The 20,612-nt window shown below is 42.5% G+C and overlaps 1 protein-coding gene across 2 annotated transcripts in view; it reads right to left on the bottom strand.

Moving 5' to 3' along the window:
• LOC132381038 (Fc receptor-like protein 5) overlaps positions 1 to 20,029 on the bottom strand; it is a 74,782-nt gene extending 54,753 nt beyond the window's left edge. The window contains exons 1-3 of one of the 2 annotated variants that reach the window (XM_059950151.1): positions 19,966 to 20,029; positions 6,447 to 6,618; positions 2,018 to 2,107 (exon numbers count right to left, since the gene is read on the bottom strand). In XM_059950151.1, the coding sequence (XP_059806134.1) occupies positions 2,018 to 2,057 (40 nt within the window). In that variant the 5' untranslated portion in view covers positions 2,058 to 2,107; positions 6,447 to 6,618; positions 19,966 to 20,029. The remainder of the gene's footprint in view (positions 1 to 2,017; positions 2,108 to 6,446; positions 6,619 to 19,965) is intronic. The other variant, XM_059950150.1, reaches the window with a different exon arrangement.
• Between the last annotated feature and the right edge of the window lie 583 nt (positions 20,030 to 20,612).

Raw genomic sequence — 20,612 nt, 5'->3', positions numbered from 1 at the left:
AAAAAGAACTTCGATGTAATATATCAACAGATAAATGGGAAAAAATTTTACAAATGGTTAATTCCTCCTCTATTTGTGCTAAACATGCTTTAATACAATTTAAAATTGTACATAGAGCTTATATGTCTAAAGATAAACTTGCCCGATTTTATTCGCATATTAATCCTCAATGTGACAGATGTCACTTAGAAGTGGCTTCATTGACTCACATGTTTTGGACATGTCCCACTTTACATAACTATTGGAAGGACATTTTTGATGTCATTTCCTCAGTATGGAATATCGATTTACAACCCCATTTTATTACTGCAATTTTCGGTATACCAAATGAAGATGGCAATCAGCTTTCCCCTTCAATCAGACGAATGATTGCCTTTGTAACATTAATTGCCAGAAGGTCTATATTACAAAACTGGAAAGAAGTAAATCCTCCTACTACATTTCAGTGGTTCTCCCAAACTATTTCTTATCTGAGTTTGGAAAAAATCAGAAGCACTATCTTTGATTCTTCAATTAAATTTGAAGAAACCTGGGGACCATTTATTCGACACTTTCATATGAATTAATTTGGCTTATTTCAGATCCTTTTCTCTACTTATACTTGTTCAGGTATGGAGTTCTGGAGTTTTTCTTGACACCTTTATATATTTATAAAGTGCTATTATTGCCCATGTTAGTTTTAGTTTAGTATTTTTGTTCATTATATATTTTCTCTCATATATAATTTCAATTTTTTTTTCTTTTTTCGACGATTATTTTTGTTTTTCATATATATTTATATAGACTTGATTGATTTATGTACCTTTTGTTGATGGATGTTTTAATAGGATATTATTATCCTATTACTAATGTAATCTCAAGTCTATTGAATCTGTAATCTATTCATTATTTTGTGTTGTTTTTTTTATATATGAAATTTAATAAAAAGATTGAAAAAAAAAAAAAAAAAGAAATCACAGTGAGAGCAACGCTGTAAGTTAATAGATAATCGATATATTGAACTAAGATGTTAATGCCGATCCCGTTAAAAGTAATGATGGTCGATAATGTTTATGCTTTCGTTAGTTAAAGAGTTGCGGATAGTTTGCATGGAAGTGTATTTAAAGTCGTCAATGACGTAGGTAAACTCTGCCCGTATATTGCACTTTAATGTAATGTAGTTATAGTTACTTTTAGAAGTAGTTACAATGGAAATGTGATATCAAGAAGGGAACAAATACTGTATCAATCTTGTATTGTTTTATCAACAGTTTTAACCATATGTTAATGTGAAGAGTGAACAGTAAATGGTTAATCTTACTGTGACCTTGTTTCATTGACTGTGGTTTATCTCGGCGTTTAATTCAGCGTTTCATTACACCTGAGCGAGAACGCTACAAAGTGAATAAATGTAGGAGAGAACTATGTTGAAAAATAAATCTAAGTTTTCTAAAATTGAGTCCGTCTCCCTTAGGCCATGAATTTATAAATCACCCCTCATAATTGCCCCACTGAAACGGCCCAGGAATACACTGATTTCAAGACAATAACATTGGTTGTCATACAGATCCCTGCAAAGTGCAATCAGATTCCAGCAATGGTAGAACTGATATTCCTGCTCAGGGGATTTCTCCATGTGGACATATTCTCCCCACACTTGGTTCCACACTGTTCCTCTTTTCTCCTTATCTGCTCCCACTCTCACCCACCTCCAAACTCCATCCCTTTACATCCCCATTCAATTTGCCTGTTCTACTTCACCCCTCCTCGGCCCCAACTACCTTGTGGACCCAGTTTCACACCTGCCCCTCTCCTGCTGATATCCTCTCACTCTCCACTCACACTTGATGCAGAGTCTTGACCCAAACCATTGACATTTCCCCTCCCTCTGCCCCACTGCGTTCCTCCAGGAGTTACTCTGAACTCCAGTTTTAGACACCTTTAGTGTCTATAGGTATTTAAGCACAGTTGTGGAAACAGTGTATGGTCCCCAAGCCAACACTGATTATGCAGTTGTCCAGTGCTGTCTGTCACTCACCAGGTAGGAAACCAATCAGGAGAATCAATGGCCACAGCATTTTATTCACAGAGACACACCCAGGACCTTTCTGTCCTCGGAGAGAAATGTCTGAAACAAAAATAAGGAAGAAGGCAGCAGGAAGCTTGATCAAAAAAAAACCTACAGTAACGCAATTGGTGCATGGTACGTGGCAATCTGAACAGCTTTTAGTTATATCTAGCAGGACAGGAACATTTAAACAATTCTCAAAGACTGAAAGAAATGCTGAGATGTGTTAAAATATTAGACACAAGCAACAGTAAATGTTCTCATCTGAAATAAAAATAAATAACTGCAGGTGTTCTGAAGCAGGGAATTAATCTGAAATATTGACCATCTGACTCCTGAAGTGCATCATTAGGGAAAGTGTGCATGGTGAAAAGTTAATGATGGAAAGAGAAAGAGCCCATGTTGAGTGTTGTGGGAGTGAGTAGAAAGCTTGATGGCTCTGGGCCTGTACTCACTGGAGATTAGAAGAATGAGGGGGATCTCTTTGAAACTTATTGAATATTAAAAGGACAAGAGAGAATGGATGTGGAGAGGATGTGATGTGAAGTTCTATGATCAGAGGGCACAGTCTCTGACTATAAGCACATTCCTTTAGAACAGGGATGAGGACAAATTCATTGAGCTAGAGAATGGTGAATCTGTCAAATTCACTGCCCCAGATGGCTGTGGAGGCCAATTCACTGGGTATATTTGAAGTGGAGATTAATAAGTTCTTGAATAGTAAGGAAATCAAAGATTCTTGGGAGAAGACAGGGGAATAAGGTTGAAAGAGAAAAATAAATCAGCCATGATGGAATGGTGGAATAGACGCAATAAGAAGAATGACATAATTCTTCTCCTTTGTCTTCTAAGTCTTATGGTTTTCTAATACAGGTAATAATCTGCTGAACCTGTTCTGGAATCCTAATGTTTCTACATCCTTCTTGCTATGCTGCAAACACAACTACACACCAACCTCAAGTGTGTCCTAACCATATTATTATACATTTGCAACATGAATTCTCATATGCACAATGTGGTCCATTGCCATAAACTCTTTATCAGCTACTTTACCATCTCCTTCTGTTCCAAATTTCAGAGTAATGGATTTACACTCCAATATTTGTACATCAGAGGGCACAATTTTACGGTGCTTGGAAATAGGTACAGAGGAGATTTCAGGGGTAAGTTTTTTTACACAGAGAGAGGTGAGTGCATGTACTGGGCTGCCAGCAATGTTGGTGGAGGCAGATATGATAGCTTCTTTTAAGAGACACCTGGATAGGTAAATGGAGCTCAGAAAAATAGAGGGCTATGGGTAACCCTAGGTAATTTCTATAGTAAGGAAATGTTTTGCACAGCTTTGTGGCCCGAAGAGCCTGTATTGTGCTGTAGGCTTTCTATGATTCTGGAACAACACACACAAAATGCTGGTGGAACATTGCAGGCCAGGCAGCATCTACAGGGAGAAGCGCTGCTGACATTTCGGGCCGAGACCCTTGGTCAAGTCTAACCGAAAGGAAGGATAGTAGGAAATTTGAAAGTAGTGGGGGGAGGGGAAAATGCGAAATGATAGGGGAAGACCAGAGGGGGTGGGATGAAGCTAAGAGCTGGAAAGGTGATTGGCGAAAGTGATACAGAGCTGGAGAAGGGAAAGGATCATGGGACGGGAGGCCTCAGGAGAAAGAAAGGAGGAGGGGGGAAGCACCAGAGGGAGATGGAGAACAGGCAAACAACTAAATATGTCAGGGATGGGGTAAGAAGGGGAGGAGGGGCATTAATGGAAGTTAGAGAAGTCAATGTTCATGCCATCAGTTTGGAGGCTACCCAGTATATAAGGTGTTGTTCCTCCAACCTGAGTTTGGATTCATTTTGACAATAGAGGAGGCCATGGATAGACATATCAGAATGGGAATGGGACGTGGAATTAAAATGTGTGGCCACTGGGAGATCCTGCTTTTTCTGCCGGACCGAACGCAGGTGTTCAGCGAAACGATCTCCCAGTCTGCATCTGGTCTCACCAATATATAAAAGGCCACACCGGGAGCACTAGACGCAGTATACCACATCAGCCGACTCACAGGTGCCTCACCTGGAAGGACTGTCTGGGGCGCTGAATGGTGGTGAGGGAGGAAGTGTAAGGGCAGGTGTAGCACTTGTTCTGCTTGCAAGGATAAGTGCCAGGAGGGAGATCGGTGGGAAGGGATGGGGGGGACGAGTGGACAAGGGAGTCGCGTAGCTAGCGGTCCCTGTGAAAAGCAGAAAGGGGGAGGGAAAAATGAATTTGGCAGTGAGATCCTGTTGGAGGTGGCGGAAGTTACGGAGAGTTATATGTTGGACCTGGAGGCTGGTGGGGTGGTTGGTAAGGACAAGGGGAACCCTATCCCGAGTGTGGTGGTGGGTGGATGGGGTGAGGGCAGATGTGCGGGAAATGGGAGAGATGTGTTTGAGAGAAGAGTTGATAGTGGACGAAGGGAAGCCCCTTTGTTTGGAAAGGGAAGACATCTCCTTCGTCCTGGAATTAAAAGCCTCATCCGGAGAGCAGATGCGGCGGAGATGGAGGAATTGTGAGAAGGGGATAGCATTTTTGCAAGAGACAGGGTGTGAAAAGGAATAGTCCGGGTAGCTGTGAGAGTCTGCAGGCTTATAGTAGATATCAGTAGATAGGCCATCTCCAGAGATGGAGACAGAAAGATCAAGAAAGGGGAGGGAGGTGTCGGAAATGGAGCAGGTAAATTTGAGGGCAGGGTGAAAGTTGGAGGCAAAGTTAATGAAGTCGACGAGCTCAGCATGCGTGCAGGAGGCAGTGCCAATGCAGTCGTCGATGTAGTGAAGGAAAAGAGGGGGATCGATTACCGGTATAGACTTGGAACATGGACTGTTCCACAAAGCCAACAAAAAGGCAGACATAACTGGGACCCATACGGGTGCCCACGGCTACACCCTTGGTTTGGAGGAAGTGGGAGAAGCCAAAGTTGAAATTATTGAGAGTAAGAACTAATTCCGCTAGACAGAGGAGAGTGGTGGGAGAGGGGAATTGGTTAGGTCTGGAATCCAAAGAAAAGCGAAGAGCTTCGAGACCATCTCAGTGGCGGATGGAGTTAGACAGGGACTGGACGTCCATGGTGAAAATAAGACGGTGGGGGCCAGGGAACTTAAAATCAGTGAAAAATTCAAAGGATGAGAAGTGTCACGAACATAGGTGGGAAGAGATTGAACAAGGGGGGATCAGACAGTGTCAAGGTATGCAGAAATGAGTTCAGTGGAGCAGGAGCAAGCTGAGACAATAGGTCTACCTGGACAGGTAGGTTTGTGGATCTTGGGTAGGAGGTAGAAACGGGAAGTGCGGGGTGTGGAAACTATGAGGTTGGTGGCAGTGAATGGGAGATCCCCAGAGCTGATAAGCTTGGTGATGGCCCCCACCGTCTTTGCTTCATCCCACCCCCTCTGGTCTTCTCCTATCATACTGCATTTCCCCCTCCCCTCACTACTTTCAAATCTCTTACTATCTTTTCTTTCAGTTAGTCCTGACGAAGGGTCTTGGCCCGAAACGTCGACAGCGCTTCTCGCTATAGATGCTGCCTGGCCTGCTGAGTTCCACCAGCATTTTGTGGGTGTTGTTTGAATTTCCAGCATCTGCAGATTTCCTCGTGTCTATGATTCTGGATCTTGCTTTGACGCCGCCTGCACCCAGGGCACATCCTTTTCTCATTATTACCATCAGCTAGGAAATACAGAAGCCTAAATGCACACACTCAGCGATTCAGGAACAGCTTCTTCCACTCTGCCATCCGATTCCTAAATGTACATTGAATGTGTGAAGACTATCTCAGTTTTTAAATATATATTATTTATGTTTTTGCACAAATTTTAATCTATTTAGTATATGTATACTGTAGGTTATTTATTTAATTATTTTTTTCTCTTTTTCCATATTATGTATTGCATTGAACTGCTGCTGCTAAGTCAACAAACATCAGGACACATGCGGTGATAATAAACCTGATTCTGATTCCGATTTTGATTCTGATAATTCAATGTTTTGGGGAACTTGTTGTTGAGGAGGGAACAAAGTAGGAAATAGGTGTGATGTAGAAATGCTTTTCATGCAAACTCAGCATACGGTATTTCACTTCATTCCCTCTCTTCTCTGAAGGCTGTGTCTGCTCTTTGAAGGAAACGTTAAAGCTCAGCTCTTCTGAATTCTATTCCATCTGTCGGTGCAATTTCAAAGGCTCTGGTGGAATTGCACTTTGATATGGTTAAATGTGAGGAGAGGAGAGCTTCAGTACAAGTGATAAAAGTTCTCACATGTCACACATATACAGAATCAGAATCTGAATTTGTTTTAATATCACCGACATACTGTATGTCATGAAATTAAATGTAGCAGTCCTAAACGGGAATATTTGATAATTACCATTGGAGCTCCGCAGAGAGTCTCCACTTCTCGGAGTGATCTTGAATTTTAACTGAACTGTGTTAATTCTTCAACCTTGATTTCATTGTAAGCACAAAAAAATCTGCAGATGCTGGAAATCCAAACCAACACACAGAAAATGCTGGAGGGAAGTCAGCAGGTCAGGCAGCATCTGTGGAGATGAATAGATCGTCGACATTTCAGGCCGAGGCTCTTACTCAGGTCTGAGAAGAAAGTGAGAAACTGTCTGAAACAAAAGATGGGGGAGGAGAGGAAGGCTATCTGGAAAGTGATCGGTGAAGCCAGCTGGATGGAAACAGTTGTAAACGTTGTAAAAGGAGAAAGCTGACAGGAGAGGAAAGTGGACCATAGGAGTAAAAGGAGGAGGGGCCCAGGGAGAAGCACCAGGCTGGTGAGAACTGGTTAAAGAAGGGCCTCGGACTGAAACCTTGACTAACTATTCATTGAAAGTAATTCTAAGTAAAACTAAATTCATAATATTTGGAAACCATGTACCAAACACATATTGTAAACTTAGAATAAATGATGTTGAAATTGATAAGACAATAGACAATAGGTGCAGCACTGCCATTCTATGTCATCATGGCTGATCATCCAATGTTAGGGTCCGGTCCTGAATCCACCTTCTGGGCCTTGCTCTGGTCCACAGACTCCGGACTCTGGGCCTTGCAGCCAGCCCTCCTGTCACCGGGAGCCATTGGATTATCTTGGTTTAAGAAGGTACACCTGTCACCTATTAGGGGGCAGGTGTTTATAAGGGGCCTAGTTGTGGGGTTGTCCTGTTCTGTCCAGTTGGTCTTGTTCCCCTGCTTCTCTCATGTGTGCTAGTCCCACTGTTCTGCCTTATTTGCCTTGGCCATGCTGTCACGCTGTTGGTTGCCTTTCCCAATTTACTGGTGTATCACGGTAGTCCTGCTGCTCACCCTGGACCCAGCTTCCTTCTGATCCCTTGCCTCCATCGGGCAGGTCTGGCTGTATTGTAGCTGCCTGGCTGGGGTTCTGCCCCTTCCCACCTGTTGCCTCTTTTGGGTGGGTCTGGCTGGACTGCTGCTGCCTGGCTGGGGTTCTGCCCCTTCCCACCTGTTGCCTCTTTTGGGTGGGTCTGGCTGGACTGCTGCTGCCTGACTTGGGTTCTGCCCCTTCCCACTCATTGCCTCTGTTGGGCAGGTCTGGCTGGACTGCTGCTGCCTGACTGGGGTTCTGCCCCTTCCCACCTGTTGCCTCTGTTGGGCCGGTCTGGCTGGACTGCTGCTGCCTGACTGGGGTTCTGCCCCTTCCCACTCATTGCCTCTGTTGGGCAGGTCTGGCTGTATTGCTGCTGTCTGGTGGGGGTTCTGCCCCTTCCCACCTGTTGCCTCTGTCGGGCAGGTCTGGCTGGACTACTGCTGTCTGGTGGGGGTTCTGCCCCTTCCTACCCGTTGCCTCTGTTGGGCAGGTCTGGCTGGACTGCCACTGCCCGATGGGGGTTCTGCCCTTTCCATCCATTGCTCCCTAAGGATTGTACCCCACACCTGCCCAGCTGTCTGCGCCTTGCCCTGTCCTCTGTTTCTGCTTGGGAGGCGGCCCTGCCCGGGATCCATGTGGCCCGCCCTGAAGACTCCTACCCTTTCCACCCATCGTTTCCCATGGATTGTACCCCACACCTGCCCAGGTGTCTGCGCTTTGCCCAGGCCTCTGTTTCTGCCTGGGAGGTGGCCCTGCCTGGGATCCATGTGGCCTGCCCTGTGGACTCCTACCCTTTCCTCCTCTTTTGTCCCATGGGTCCTCCTGCCTCGTCTGAATGCTGGGGTCCTCCCGCCTCACCTGACCTCCCGGATCCAGCCACGCCTGCATTACCTCTTGCATGCCATGGCATCCCCCTCCTGTCCTACCCCTAGTACTTCAGTTCCTGTGTCCTGCATTTGGGTCCAATCCTGTCCCCATTCCTGACATCCACAATCAGTACCCCGTTCCTGCCTTCTCCCCATATCCCTTGACTCTGCTATCTTTAAGAGCTTTATCTAACTCTTTCTTGAAAGCATCTAGAGAATTGGCCTCCACTGCCTTCTGAGGCAGAGCATTCCACAGATCCACAACTCTCTGGGTGAAAATTTTTCCTCAACTCTGTTCTAAATGGCCTACCCCTTATTTTTAAACTGTGGCCTCTGGTGCTGGACTCAGAACATCGGGAACATTTTTCCTGCCTCTAGTGTGTCCAATCCCTTAATAATCTTATATATTTCAATCAGATCCCCTCTCATCCTTCTAAATTCCAGTATATACAAGTCCAGTTGCTCCAATCTTTCAACTTATGACAGTCCTGCCATCCTGGGAATTAACCTTTTAATGACCTCCATTTCTCTGTTACATCCTTCCTATGAAACAAATTGTCCCATTCCACTCCTTCTAAATCCATTTGCATCGCCTTAAAGTTAGCCTTTCTCCAATCAAAAATCTCAACCCTGGGTCCAGTCTTATCGTTCTCCATAATTATATTGAAACTAATGGCATTGTGATCACTGGACCCAAAGTGTCTCCAACAGATACCTCCATCACCTGACATATCTCATTCCCTAACAGGAGATCCAACACTGCCCCTTCTCTAGTTTGTACCTCTATGTATTGCTGCAAAAAACTATCCTCCACACATTTCACAAACTCCAAACCATCCCTTTTACAGTGTGGGCTTCCCAGTCTATATGTGCAACATTAAAATCTCATAACCCTGTGCTTACTACAAATATCTGCTACTTCCTTGCAAATTTGATAGATAGATAGATACTTTATTCATCCCCAAGGGGAAACTCAACATTTTTTTCCAGTGTCCCATACATATATTGTAGCAAAACTATTTACATACAGTATTTAACTCAGTATAAATATGATATGTATCTAAAATCACCCTCCCAAAAATCATTAATAAATAGCTTTTAAAAGTTCTTAAATAGTTCACTAAAGTGCATTGAGTGGTAACTTGGGTTAAGGCACTTAACATGTCTTGCCACTGGTGGTTGAATTGTAGAGCCGAATGGCGTTGGGGAGTAATGATCTCTTCATCCTGTCTGAGGAGCATTGCATTGACAGCAACCTGCCGCTGAAGCTGCTTCTCTGTCTCTGGGTGGTGCCGTGCAGAGGATGTTCAGGGTTTTCCATGATTGACCATAGCCTACTCAGCGCCCTCCGCTCTGCCACCAATGTCATACTCTCCAGTTCTGTGCCCACGACAAAGCCCGCCTTCCTTACCAGCTTATTAAGACATGAGGCATCCCTCTTCTTAATGCTGCCTCCCCAGCACGCCACCACAAAGAAGAGAGCGCTCTCCACAACTGACCGAAAGAACATCTTCAGCATCTCACTCAAACATTGAATGACGCCAGCCTTCTGAGGAAGTACAGTTGACTCTGTGCTTTCCTGCACAGGGCATCTGTGTTGGCAGTCCAGTCTAGCTTCTCGTCTAACTGCACTCCCAGATACTTGTAGGTCTTAACCTGCTCCACACATTCTCCATTAATGATCACTGGCTCCATATGAGGCTTAGGTCTCCTAAAGTCCACCACCATCTCCTTGGTCTTGGTGACCAATTTGCTCCTCCAATTCTCGCTCCCCATTAGGTGATCTATAATACACCGCTATAAGTGTTGCTACACCTTTCCTATTCCTGAATTCCACCCAAATAGTTTCCCTAGCTGAGCCCTCTAATCTATCCTGCCAGAGCACCACTGTAATATTTTCTCTGACAAGCAACGCAACACCTCCCCCTCTTATCCATCTGATCCTATCGCACCTGAAGCAATGAATTCCAGGAATATTTAGTTGCCAATCACACCCCTCCTGTAACCATGTTTCACTAATAGCTACAACATCATATTTCCAGGTATCAGTCCATGCACTAAGCTCATCCACCTTTCTTACAATGCTCCTAGCATTAAAATAAATGCATTTAAGAAATTCGCCCTCTTCCTCTGTTTATCTCTAACGGTGCAAACAACTTTACTGTCTTCTTTTTCTTCCTTCTCCCATACATCTGTTCCTACACTCTGGTTCCCCTCCCCCCCCCCCCCCCCCCCCCGTATCTAGTTTAAATGCACTGGAGCCTCTCTAGCAAATCTACCTGCAAGAATATTTGTCCCCCTCCAGTTCAGATGTAAACCGTCCCGCTGGAACAGGTCCCACATTCCCTGGAAAACTGCCTAATTATCTATAAATCTGAAGCCCTCCCTCCTGCACCGTGTCTTCAGCCACATGTTGATCTGCACTATCTTATTATTTCTAAACCCACCTGCACGTGGCACTGGTAGCAATCTTGAGATTGCTATCCTGGAGGTCCTGTCCTTTAACTTGGCACCTAGCTCCTTAAACTCACCTTTCAGAACTTCTTCACTCTTCCTACCCACGTCATTGGTCCCTACATGGACCATGACATCTGGCTGCTCTCCCTCCCTCTTGAGAATACTGAGAACTCGATCCGCGGTATCGCAGACCCTGGCACCAGAGAAGCAACAGACCATCTGGGATTCTCGATCTCTTCCCCAGAACCTCCTATCTGTCATCCTAACTATCGAATCCTCTATCACTACTGCTCTCCTCTTTTCCCTCCTTCCCTTCTGAGCTGAGGGTCCAGACTCGGTGCCAGACAGTCACCCAACTACCTGTCTCCTGACTCCTAGGGGTGACTGTCTCCCTGAAACTTCTGTCTATTTCTGCCTCTGCCTCCGGAATGATCCGAAGTTCATTCAGCTCCAGCTCCAGTTCCCTAACACGGTTTGTCAAGAGCTGCAGCTGGATGCACCTTTTGCAGGTGTAGTCATCAGGGACAACAGTGCTCGCCCTGACTTCCCACATCCTGCAAACGGAGCACTCAACTGCCCTAACTGCTGCCTCCATTACCTACTTCTAATCTAATTAGATTAATTAAAGGAGCTTACCCAGCCTTACCTCACCTGGAGTGAAGCTCGTACTCAGCCTCTGCTCGCTTTTTAAATTCTCCCACTGCCTCACAGGCCGACTTTCACGCACTTGCGCAGTCGTGTCCCGTTCAAAGCTCGCCTCTGCCTGTTTTTGCTGAAGCCTGATTGAGCCAAAGCCGTCCCACTCCAACAATTGCCGCTGTATATGGCGGTCTTTCTTTTTAAACCTTTGGTGCGCTACGTCACGCGCCTGCGCAGTCTAGCCTCTTTGCCGCAATTGGTTAAAATAAACAGCTTCTCTCCAGGCTTCTTTTACCTCTTCCCTCTCCGCCTCTTGCTGCAATTTATGTAAGTAAGGGTGGTAGGCGTAATAAGTTGTAGCTTCAGCTTACACCCTTTCGGTCTCTTTTAAAGAATATATATGTTTTTTGTTGCAGTTTTATCCTATGAAATCATTGTTGTAAATGATGCTTTTTGTTATATTTTTACTGACAGAAATAAATTAATTTTGTTCAAAAAAAATCACTTCCATAGCTTCTGACTGACCTACTGTGCTTGTCTAGTATTTTGTGTGTGTTACTTTTGATTTTCATCCTAGTGCAAGGATTGAGGTGATCCATGAATGTAGGTCATTTATATTTTCATGTATTTTTGTTGCTGACTTTGCAATTGTTTATAAACTCTTAATTTCACATTGTATATAAAAAGATAAATGACAAAATAATTCAATATACCGGGAGAGCTTTTGTTACTTAAGGTTTGTTACATTTGTTTTAGGGGAAAAGAGTGAAATATATTAGCTATGAATGCATATCTGCTTAAATTCTGTACATTGTATAGTATGAGTGCTGACTCTATTGCAACAGTCACTGCTGTCATCTGTGTAATGTTCATCTCAGTGAAGGATGTGGTCAGAACTTCTGTTTTCTTTACTTGTCTTACCAAACAGAATATTGAGAAGTAACTACAGATGCTACCCATTGACCTATTGCTCCGGTCTCTTCCTGGAAAACTTCTCAAAGGTCATTTTTATAAATATCCTGGATGAGGAAGTGGAGGGATGGGTTAGTAAATTTACTGATGACACAAAGATTGGGGGTATTGTGAATAGTGTGGAGGACTGTCAGAGGTTACAGCGGGACATTGATAGGATGCAAAACTGGACTGAGAAGTGGCAGATGGAGTTCAACCCAGATAAATGTGAGGTGGTTCATTTTGGTAGGTCAAATATGATGGCAGAATATAGTATTAATGGTAAGACTCTTGGAAGTGTGGAGGATCAGAGGGATCTTGGGGTCTGAGTCCATAGGACACTCAAAGCTGCTGCACGGGTTGACTCTGTGGTTAAAAAGGCATACAGTGCATTGGCCGTCATCAATCGTGGGATTGAGTTTAGTAGCCAAAAGTAATATTGCAGCTATATAGGACCCTGGTCAGACCCCACTTGGAGTACTTTGCACAGTTCTGGTCGCCTCAGGATGTGGAAACCTTAGAAAGGGTGCAGAGAAGATTTACAAGGATGTTGTCTGGATTGGGGAGCATGCCTTACGAGAATAGTTTGAGTGAAATCGGTCTTTTCTCCTTGGAGTGACAGAGGATGAGAGGTGTCAAGATGATGAGAGGCATTGATTGTGTGGATAGCCAGAGACTTTTTCCCAGGGCTGAAATGACTAGTACGATTGGGCAAAGTTTTAAGGTGCTTGGAAGTAGGTACAGAAGAGATATCAGGTATAATTTTAAACGCAGAGAGTGATGAGTGCATGGAATGGGCTGCCAGTGAAGTTGGTGGACGTGGATATGACAGGGTCTTTGAAGAGACTCCTGGATAAGTACATGGAGCTTAGAAAACCAGTGTGCTCTGGGTAACCCTAGGTATTTTCTAAGGTATGGACATGTTCTGCACAGCTTTGAGGGCTGAAAGGCCTGTATTGTGCTGTAGGTTTTCTTTGTTTCTATGTTTCTAACTATGATTCAATATTCTTATGAGTACAAGTGCAGAGATCAAAGCATCTTCAGAAAAGCAATTTTTGTTTCAGCAACTAGATCGCTGAACAACAATAACAATTTGGAGAAGAAAAGTGAAGCAGTCATTTAACCATTGTGTTTAAACCTAATTCCAATTACGTGCATACCTTTAAATACGACGGGTGATTGTAAAACATTTTCCATTTCGTTGTTGAGAAGTCCTACAAAAACTGCAGCTTTATGAGGAATTGGTCAGACTGCACATGGAATATGGTGAACAGTTTTTGGCTCCTTATCTTTTAAAGGATGTGCTGTAATTGGAGAAGGTCTAGTGGATGTTCCTGAGTACAATCCCTGGAATGAAACGGTAAATATATGAGGAGTGTCTGATGGCTCAGGGACTGTACTTGCTTGAGTTTCAAAGAACTGGGGAAGAGTTCTCATTGAAACCTCTTGAAAAGTGAAAGGCCTAGACTTCGGATGCAGTTTATGTCTCGGCCTGAAACGTCGACAGTGATTCTCTTTATAGATGCTACCTGGCCTGCTGTGTTCCACCAGCATTTTGTGTGTGTTGTTTATGTGGAGAGGTTGTTTCCCCTGGTAGAAGAGTCCCTGACCAAAAGGTACTGATTCTGTGGAATTTATTATTGCAGATGGCTGGGGTGGCTACGTCCTTGGATATATTTAAAGCAAAACTTGATAGGTTTTTGTTCAGTAAGGATGTCAAATGTTACTGAGAGAATGGGGTTGAGGTGGACAAGAAATGAGCCATTATAGAATGGTGATACAGACTCAATGGGCTGAATGGCCTTCTTTTTCCCCTATGTGTCATTGTCTTATGATCTGAAATAATAGAGCAGTGCAGGGAGTGGCTGCAACAGTTTGTTTACGCGAGGCATCCATTGGTACTTAACTATATTCTGTTTTATAAGTAAAGAACACAGAAGTTCGAGCCATATCCTTTGAGGGATGCTTTGGGATGCCCTGGGACAGGGAAAGGGTCCCATTCAGAATCAGAATTAGGTTTATTTCCACGGTCTTCTGAAGTTAAATTTGTTGTTTTGCATCAGAAAAATCAGAAGCAAGTTCCTTCCCTCAGACAATTAGTGAGCTCAAGTTTAACAGGTCCAGATTCATAATTGGGACGACTGTATCTGGAATTATCTGCAGCTAATCAACACCCATCAGATAACCCTGAGCTGAAGAGATCAAGAGCTCCAAACAGACTCTGGAGTTATTGCTTCACATCCTCACATGATAATGGATCCTGCTTTCTTGTGGTAGCACCCCTTCATAGACATGCTCATTGGAAGGGAGGACCTTACCTATCAATTGATCAGTCTTAACCAACCTCCATGCAGACTGTCTCTGAGTAATGAATGGGTCTGTTTTTACAGATACCAAAGAGTCATTATTGCCCATAAATCAGAAAACACAGAAACATCACTCAACATGTTATGCATACCTTCATAGTATTCCAATGAAATGCATTAACAGCATATAAAACTGCATATAAAAATGTAATACAATAAAGCTTGAAAACTTTCAAGGGGAGTGAATTCATTTTATCAGCATTGTAGAACAGTACAGCAAAGTTCGAGCCCTTCGGCACACAATATTGTGCCAATCTATACTCCATGATCAATCTCACCCTTCCTACACAGAATAAAAACCAAGTAATTTCAAACTTACAGTGTCTATATTGTGTCATGTCTTATTGTTTTACATCAGTGAATCACTGTGAATTTAATTTTTTTTGACTCTGATCAACAAAAACGTTTTTTACATGTTAAAGTGAAAACAGATCTCTATGTAATGATCTAATTTAATTTAAAGTATAAAACACAAATAATTCATTGCATAAGTATTCGCCCAGCCCCTTTAATGTGAAACACCAAATCTTGACTGGAGCAGCCAATTGATTTTAGAAGTAACATAATTAGTTAAATGAAGATCTGTTTTAGGAGACCTGTGTGCAGTCAAGGAGTTTTAATTGATTGTGGTAAAAATACACCAGTACCTGGTAGGTCCGATTGCTGGTGAGTCAGTATCCAGTCAAAAAACTACACCACGAAGACAAAACAACACTTCAAGCGACCCCACAGAAAGGTTATAGAAAAGCACAAGAGAGATACAGAAAAAAATCCCTTGGAATACAGTTAAGTCAATCATCAAGGAATGGAAATAATAAGGCACAGCTGTAAATCTGCCCTGTGCAGACGATCCTCGAACATTGAGTGACCGTGTAAGAAAAAGATTAGTGAGGATGCCACTGAGTGACTTCTGACTTCTCTGGAGGAGTCTTCAGTGGCTTCAGTGGCAGAGATCGAAGAGACTGCACATACAACAACTGTTGCCCGGGTGCTTCACTAGTTGCATTTTTATGGGAGAGTGACAAAGGGAAAGCTCACATGAAATCTCAGCTAGAGTTTACCAGCAGGCATGTGGAAGACTCTGAAGACAGCTTGGAGAAGGTTCTAAGGTCTGATGAAACCAAAATTGAACTTTTTGGCTATCAGACTAAACGCTATGTTGTAAGCCAAGCATTGCACATAATCAGAAACACATAATCTCTACCATGAAGCATGGTGATGGCTGCATCACACCGTGGGGATGCTTCACTGCAGCAGGCCCTGGAAGACGTGTGAAGATAGAGGTTAAAATGAATGCAACAAAATAAGGGAATTCTGGATAGTCTGGAGAGACCAAGTCAGAATCCAGACCTCAATCCAATTGAGAATTTGTGGCTGGACTTGAAAAGGACTGTTCACTCAGAATCCCCATGCAGTCTGTCAGAGCTTGAGCAGTTTTGCAAAGAAGACTGGGGAGAAATTGAAGTGTCCAGATGTGCAAAGCTGATAGACACCTATCCACACAGACTCAAGGCAGTAAATGTTGCCAAAAGTGCATCTACTAAGTACTGACTTGAAGGGGGTGAATACTTATGCAATTAATTATTTTGTGTTTTATATTTTAAATAATTTACATCACTTTGTAGAGATCTGCTTTCATTTTGACATGTAAGATTCTTTATCTGTTGGTCAGTGTAAAAAAAAAAGCCAAATTAAGTCCACTGTGATTCCATGTTATAGAACAATACAATATGAAAACTTGCAAGGGGGAAGAATACTTTTTACAGCGACTGTACATGTACTGTATGTACGTATCTAAGATCCTTTAAACGTCCCTGTTGTATCAGCCTCTACAACCATGCTTGCAGTGCATTCCAAGGACCCACCTCTCACTTAGTTAAAAAAATTACATCTTACATTGCCCCTAAACTTTCTTCCTCTCACGTTAACTGGATGTCCTCTGGTGCTGGTCATTGTCACCATGAGAAAGGGATGATGGCTGTCCACTAAGGCTATGCCTTATACTCAAACAATACTGCACAGGTTTTATCAAACTGTAACATTACCTCGTAGCTTTTTAACTCAATCTCATCAACTACTGAAGTCCAGCATATCCTGCAGCTTCTTTAACACCTTTTCAAATTGTACAGCAAATTTGCGGAATTTACGAACTTGGATTCCAATATCCCTCTGGACATCCACAATGTTAAGAATTCTGCATTAATCTTGTAATGGGCCTTCAAGTTTGATCATGCAAAGTGTATCACTTCACATTTTTCTGAGTTAAACTCCACCCAGCACTGCAACCTGTCTATCTCCTCTTGTAACTTACAATAACTTTCTATACTACACAAAACATCAACAATCTTCATGTCATGTGTCTATATATATATACATATACACACACACTTCAGTCTTTTGAATCAAGCAACATTACAGAGGCTTGTTCATATGCAGAAGTGTCCATAAATCAGGAGTTCATAACCTGGGAGTGAACTGTACTGTATTTTATCTTACACATCTTTCCTCTTGAGCAGATCTGCTTTCTAAATTGACAGTTTTCCACTTTTTTAGCAGATCTGAGAAGGGGTCACTGACCTGAAACTGGATTCAATGAAGGGACTTGGCCCAAAACATCCACTGCTAATTCCTTTACATAGATGCTGCTGATCTGCTGAGTTCCTCCAACATTTGTGTGTGTTCAATCAGTATATCAGAGGATGTTTGAAAATCTGGCTGAATGATGTTACAATTATTTCTCATTCAACATCATGAAAACCAAAGAGCTGTATATTGACTACAGTATGGGGTATCCAGAAGTCTATGAGCCAGTACACAGCAGAATGTCAAAGGTGGAAAGAGTAACTTTAAATTCCTTGGCATTATCATTTCAGAGTATCTGTCCTGGGTCCAGTATGTAATTGCCATTACAGCAGCACATTATTTACTTAAAAGTTTGCAAAGATAAAACAGTCATCTAAAACTTTTTTCCCGATGTTGGAGAGTTCAGAACCAGAGACCACAGTATAAGTATAAAGGGTAGGCCATCTAGAGCGGAGTTGAGGAAAAACCTTTTCACCCAGAGAGTTGTGGATCTGTGGAATGCTCTGCCTCAGAAGGCAGTGGAGACCAATTCTCTGGATGCTCTCAAGAAAGACTTAGATAGAGCTCTTAAAGATAGCGGAGTCAAGAGATATGGGAGAAGGGAGGATCGGGGTACTGATTGTGGATGATCAGCCATGATCACATTGGATAGTGGTGCTGGCTCAAAGAGCCAAATAGCCTGCTCCCGCACCTATTGTCTATTGTCTATAACTTTGACAAGGTTCTATAGATCCACAGTGGAGAGTATTCTTACTGGTTGCATCATGGCATGGTATGGAAACACTAATGTCCTTGAATGGATAAACCTATAAAAGGTTGTGGATAAAGTCCAGTCGATCACAGATAAACCACTCCTCACTGCAGAGCACATTGTCACACTAAAAACATCATCCATCATCAACCAGGCCATGTTCTCTTCTTCCTGTTGCTGTTAGGAAGCAGGTACAGGAGCCTCATGTCCCACACCACCAGGATCAGGAACAGATATTACCCCTTAACCATCGGGCTTCTGAACCAGAGTGGATTGTTTCACTTATCACTGAACTGATTCCACAACCTCTGGACTCACTTTCAAGAATTGTACAACTCATGTTCTCAAATATTATTTAGAACTTATTTACCTATTAATACTATTATTATTTTGTTTTTCTTTTAGTATTTCCATATGTTTTTTTTAAATTTTACTCATTAGTTATGTGTCTGTCTTAGTTTGTGTGCAATTTTCATTGATTCTATTGTGTTTCTCTGTATTTATGCTGAATGCCTGAAAGGAAATGAAATAGTACATGGTGACATATACAGTATGTCCTTTAATAATAAGTTTAAGTTTTCTTTCTGAGAATCATGCAATCATTTGATCAGTATAAAATAAAAGTTAATTGAAATTGGGTATATTTCCAGTCAATATTCAAGTGTCTTAAAGACGAATGAAAAATAGAATTAAAAGTTGGGTATTGAACAAAATGAGCGATTGCAGCTTGATGCAGCTTGCAATGGTCAGTGGGGTGTGAATCTGCAAATGGAAGGTGCTACTTTTCTCAGAGTTGACATGTAACTGTAACCCGTGGATGTACAGTTAGCCTCGGAGCTGCTACTTGAAGGGAGATGTTTGCAAATGTAAGAATCATCACTGCATGATAACAAAGTGAGAAATATTAAAAGATTCTTTGTAATCAGAAAACAATGTGGTATAGCATAAGTTTTTTTTTTCCCACACAATGGATGAGAAAGAGAATAAATAAGACAAAAGGCCATCATTACATTGAAAACTGGGGCAGGTCACTATTATGCAGCAAGTTTCAACATGGAGTAAAACTGTTATCTACACACCAATTTTAAGTTTATTTTAGTTGTATATCTTTCACCATTGATCAAGATGATGTCATTTTCTTTGGTTAATATGACAGAGGATTCACATTTTAATGCATCAAGTTTCAGTAACTGACAGACAGTAGTTACAAGATCAGGCACCTGAACCGGCATGGATAACTTCACTCTCTCAACCCTGAACTGATTACTGCACACAACCTATGGGCTCACTTTCAAGGACTCTACAACTCATGTCCTCAGCACTTAACCCAGCCTAATTCCAGCACAGTCTTCACTAATTTGATTTGACAAAAGAAGAAGGATTTTGATGTATGTTTTTATGTTTTCATGTAAATTTGACAAACAGAAAGCTAATTATTAAAATAAAACTGAATATGCATGCAATATTTCCTTCCCGTCCATGTAGCCCTTTGGTTTCCACTGAAACTGAATATTGGCGACCAACATTCCATGGCACTAATACATTGTGTATGACTGGTTTACTGTTGCACAGGAGCAATTCATATGTGAATGCCTTTCCCACAACTCCTGTTACCCCATCTCTCCATGTCCACAACTCCATCTCTCTCTAACCGAAAGTAAACTGAAATTGAAAACAAAGTTCTTGAGGATCTGAAGACAATTCAAAATTGGAGCAAATGAGGGTGAGAGACAACATGAAAAAGATATACAAGATGATCAGAGGCATAGATCAAGCAGCTATACGGAGAATATCTCAGGGCAGAAATGGCTAATGTGTGGGGGAACTGCAGATTCTGCCATCATTACTGTCTACATATATTCAACCACTATTCTGGAATCAATGTATGACTCACAAACCAATACTGATTATAAAAAAGTCCCATGTTGGTTGTCACTCACCGGTTAGGAAACTAATCAGAAGAATCAAAATCCACATTGTTATATTCACTGACACCCAGTCGGCCCATCTGTTCACAGAGTGAAATTACTGTTAAATAAAAATAAGGAAGAAGAAGGCAGGAAGTCCAAGTGTGAAACCACAGCGAACCAACTGAAGCTTGATATGTGTTCATATGAAAAGCAACAAACACAAAATTCTGGAGGAACTCAGCAAGTCAGGCAGCGTCTATGTAAATGAACATACAGTCAATGATTTGAGCTGAGACCTTTTATCAGGACTGAAAAGGAAAGGGGAGGACACCAGAAAGAAATGGTGAGGTGAGGGGATGCAGGCTTCCTGGAAGGTGATAGGTTAAGCCAAGTGGGTGGATAAGGTAAAGGGCTGGAGAGGAAGGAATCTCATAGCAGAGGAGAGTGGAACATAGGAGAAAGGGAAGGAGAAGGGGACCCGGGGGAACTGATAGGAAGATGGGATGAGGTAAAATGCAAGAATATCAAAAGCTCTCAATTATATTTGTCAAAATCAAAGACAATTCCCAATAACAGATAGAAATGATAAGAAAAGTCAAATTGTTAGACACCAACAACAGCAGATGTTATAACCTGCAGCAAAAAATAAATTGCTGGAGGAGTCATGATGCAGCAGC

This window comes from Hypanus sabinus, chromosome 25 (genome assembly GCF_030144855.1).
Source record: "Hypanus sabinus isolate sHypSab1 chromosome 25, sHypSab1.hap1, whole genome shotgun sequence".
Classification (NCBI taxonomy): Eukaryota; Metazoa; Chordata; class Chondrichthyes; order Myliobatiformes; family Dasyatidae; genus Hypanus; species Hypanus sabinus.
This window is presented reverse-complemented; position numbering and strand designations above follow the sequence as displayed.